The sequence below is a fragment of the Nicotiana attenuata genome, unplaced genomic scaffold (genome assembly GCF_001879085.1).
Source record: "Nicotiana attenuata strain UT unplaced genomic scaffold, NIATTr2, whole genome shotgun sequence".
In the NCBI taxonomy this organism is placed as follows: Eukaryota; Viridiplantae; Streptophyta; class Magnoliopsida; order Solanales; family Solanaceae; genus Nicotiana; species Nicotiana attenuata.
In genome coordinates, this window is record NW_017677275.1 from 4,799 (window position 1) to 8,933 (window position 4,135).

Here is a 4,135-nt window from a genome sequence, read left to right on the forward strand (position 1 = left end):
TTATACCTCAAAATCTTGAATGCTTCTAAATAATCATTCAATTCTTCCTTCAAACAGAAAAAGCTATCAATACATAAAAGCCCACCAGACCTCAAAACTCTATCAAAATCATACAACACAAAATCCAGCAACACAAAATCAATCCAGCCATCAAGAAACCTCGTCGTACGAATCAAATCTAATGCGTTAACCAGTGTTATTAAAAGCGCTCGCTTCTCTCTTTAAGCGATGAAGCGAGGCGAGGCGCAGTGGTAGCGCTTTTCTGGTAAAAAGGCGACTCACATTAGAAAAGCGAGCGCTTTTCTCGCTTAAGCGAGAAGCGACAAGTTAAGAAAAAGCGAGAAAAAGCTCGCTTAAGCGAGCAGAAGGCATCAGCTAGGGCTTTTTTTAAAAATTTGGGCAAATAAACATACGAGCAGAAGGCATCTGTTACCAAAACATACGAAGGTCTTCTTCTCCAGCCCAGCAAACTCCAGCGACGACTTCATCTTCAGATCTCGGTAAGTTTCTTCTTCTTCTTCTTCTTCTTCTTCTTCTTCTTCTTCTTCTTCTTCTTCTTCTTCTTCAGTTCTTCTATTCTTCTTCTTCATGCTCTGTTTTCTGTCTTCTTCTGTTATTCTTCTTCTCTTCTGTTCTTCTTTCAAATTTTTTCACTTTTTAAGCACTTATTTTTTGCCCTAAACGACTTCTTTTTCTTCTGTTATTAAAAGTTGCTTCTGTTATCATGATACGACTTGTTTTTCTTCTGTTATGCTCTGTTTTCTTCTGTTATGCTCTGTTTTCTGTTATTAAAAGTGCTCTTTATGCTCTGTTTTCTGTTTTCTTCTGTGAATTAATTGTTATTTTTTTTTTTGGTTGTTGATTGTAGTAAATTTAAGAATTGAATCTATTATTTGCTTGATATGTTATTTTTAATGAGTTCATAGCCATTTATCTATGCCTATTTTATTTTTTTTATTTATGTATTAAATTGCGCTTCACAGCAAAAAAGCGCGAGCTTCGCTTCAGTGAAGCGAGGCCTCGTCGCTTTTTTGCGCTTAACACTTTCCAAAACACTGGTGTTAACGAAAAATGGTAGCCTCTGATTTATAGTTAAGTAAAGAGGAATTAACCCTCGAAGAGCAATCATCTCGTTAAATGGTGCACCAAGAAACACTAAAGAAGAAAATCCTTCCGACACAGTTCTTCTCCCTAACATGAAAGATAGAAGAAAGGGTAACACAGTCTTTTCATATTAATTTTAATAGACTAGTGGCTACTATTGCTAAGCATTAAAAATGCTGGATAAAAAGTAAATACCACTTTAAAAACTGGCTACCCCACACAATTTTTACCCAAATAACAGCTGCATCAATTTTCCCCATTACACACATTTGTTTTTTCATGATCATGATCACATCCATTAGTAACAGCAGTTACGTGATATCTCATTTTATCGACTAAAATGAACATGAACCTTGATTGAAAGTAGCTAGGGAGGTGAAGAATTTAGGAGAAAAATAACACAGCTGGGCTCCTGGTCCTGAATTTCAACTTCTATCACTTGTACAAACCAATGAATGAAATTTCATGACCTGTGGATCGCCACGTTGCTGCCACCTGATCGTAATTGTGCGTCATAATAGATTCTTACAGCTTGGTAGATCAGAGACGGTTCAGCCATTGCTCCATTCCCGTAATCTCCACAGGCTAGTCTCTTTGATACTGGTGGTATGAGAGAGATCCCAAGCTCATCAATTACCATAAGGTGCTTTTCTGTGAATGGATTATTCCACATCAATGTATTCATTGCTGGTGCCACGAAAAGGGGTTTATCGTAGTCCCATGCTCGTACGATGCAGGTTAACAAGTTATCACATAGTCCACCAGCAATCTACAGTACAGAAGGCATATATCAGTTTATCTGCAAAGTAGAAAACAATGTAATCTATCGACACCAAACAACTAAAAAAACCATGCACCAAACAAAGCAAGAACTATAATATGGGAAATTGTATCCATCTCTCTTAACACCTTCCATCATGGAAGTATTCACATTGGCAATATCTGACCCTTCTGCAAGTCCATATCACGGAGAATTTCGCAACTCATGCTACGAAACTCTTCTCAGCCAAACTGAATTTCTTTGCATCTTCAATAAATTCTTTTCACTGCCTATATCAAGCTTTAAAGCATTACCTGAACTAAGAAGTCATACTGTTGTCAACTAAAATAAAGGAATAAATTGCGTCTTTGCGGCAGAATGTGCGTTATCATGAAATAAGATTTGAGCATCTAAAAGATGTAGAAAGATACATCACCTTCCCAAGTGTGTTTGCTGACAAAGGGGCAATAATCATAATATCAGCCCACCTCCGGAGCTCGATGTGTAGCACACTGTCACCTATCTTCGTCCAAGTTGACCATTCATCCTCATCAGTATAAAGAATGACATCTTCTGGAAGTGAAGCTTTGTCTATGAAATGAAGAGAAGCTTTTGTAGCAACCGCTTTAACTTCAGCCCACTCAGTAAAGGAACGGCATAGACTGGCAAACTTGATAGCAGCCACACTTCCACTTGCTGCAAGCAGAATACGAGGTCTCCTCGGTGCATTGTTAATCTGAACCGGTTCCCTCTCTGAAGTCATAGGCTCCATATCTACCCTAATCTGTGAAACATCAAAAAGGATTCTTTACTGCACCAAGAGAAAGATGCAAGTAATTGTACATGCGTGCAACTAAGGGGAATGGCAGAAGTAGAAAAGAAAGAGATATCCCCTGGTAACTTCTTCACAATCGTAACTCTTTGGACATAGGTGTGGTTAAATCCATGCTTATCTGTATTATTCAAACACATTTTAACCCTAACTCATCTTCATGAAGAACCAAACAGTTGCCCACCAGCTGATCAGCTGATGTAGAGTCAAGGATTTGAACTTTGACTTGCTTAAAGGTCATTTTGCTCACCTGAACTATACATCAGCTCAATTAAACTAACCTCAGCTCGACTAATCTTTTTCGCCTAGGGTCAGATCGGCTCGCTTTTATTGGATGTTCCAACTGATGTCCATCCATTCTCATTCTTGTAGAGAACTAGTTGCTGACAGAGTCATTGACTGTAATAACCTTCATATTTTAATAAGGACCACAAAAACCTTCTTGTTGAAAATGCAAAATCAAAGACATTATGTTCAAAGGTACTATATTAATGACCTTAGCATTATTTTCAAGTAGACTTGATCTAAGGTTGTAGCTCTCCTTCCACCATGATAATTCTAGATTTCTCATCTTTGAAGGTGCGGTTTAAACTTGTCTTGGGGCTTCATGGATTGGATCCAGGTGTCACCCTCAATTTCTTTCTCAACTGTTGTGGGCTTGGCCAATACTTTGTGATGGCCTGTAGGTCAACTGCCTGAGTCTGGCAACAATCTTTGACTTTCGAGGCCCAATCCCTTCTAGTCTAACTCCGCAACAATCAAATTTTGGCACTAACAAGAGGTTATCACATCAAAGTGTTTCCCTTTGTTTGTTTGTTTTTTGATAACCGTGGTGTCTGCGCCAGCTTGCGCACACCTCGACTAATTCCATGGATACCTGCCACCTCCCCACCAACAACAGGTACTAGGTAACTCTATCTACCATGGCTTGGATAGATGGGAAAAAATCACCTAACTTTTTTTGCCTCCGGTGGGATTTGAACCTGAGACAAGTGTTTCTCTTTTATGTGTGAAATTTTAAAACTTTGTTTAATAAAAAGGACAAGTTTTCAAGTTTTCCCACCACAACAACATAAGATCTTAACAGACAAAAGGACATGACCCATGCATGATATATAGAGAGTCAAATCAAATGGTTATTCAGATAGAAAAATGTCAATATGAAACTGACAAACAGCCAAATCTGTATACTAAGCAGTCATTCTTTTTCACCATCTAGGGTAGATTGAGAAGGTACACAAGAAAACCACCCTGCATATGTACTAAAAATATATGAATTTTTCAGTGAATCTGCTTAGTTCAATCAACAATATCTCAATTCCAACCTATTTGGGGTCGGCTACGTGAAACAACTATCCATTCTTAGCTGCTTCTTTATATTTAGTTGTTGTTTCGAAATATTTCAGTAATTTCATCAGTTTCTCACCATCTCCCTCCCT

At 38.2% G+C, this 4,135-nt stretch overlaps 1 protein-coding gene across 1 annotated transcript in view; it reads right to left on the minus strand.

Annotated features, from left to right (window-relative positions):
- Positions 1 to 1,311: 1,311 nt before the first annotated feature.
- Positions 1,312 to 4,135, minus strand: part of LOC109221356 (probable phosphopantothenoylcysteine decarboxylase) — a 5,459-nt gene continuing 2,635 nt past the window's right edge. The window contains exons 2-3 of the mRNA XM_019385834.1: positions 2,301 to 2,648; positions 1,312 to 1,873 (exon numbers count right to left, since the gene is read on the minus strand). Coding sequence (XP_019241379.1) covers positions 1,568 to 1,873; positions 2,301 to 2,636 — 642 coding nt within the window. The 5' untranslated portion in view covers positions 2,637 to 2,648 and the 3' untranslated portion in view covers positions 1,312 to 1,567. The remainder of the gene's footprint in view (positions 1,874 to 2,300; positions 2,649 to 4,135) is intronic.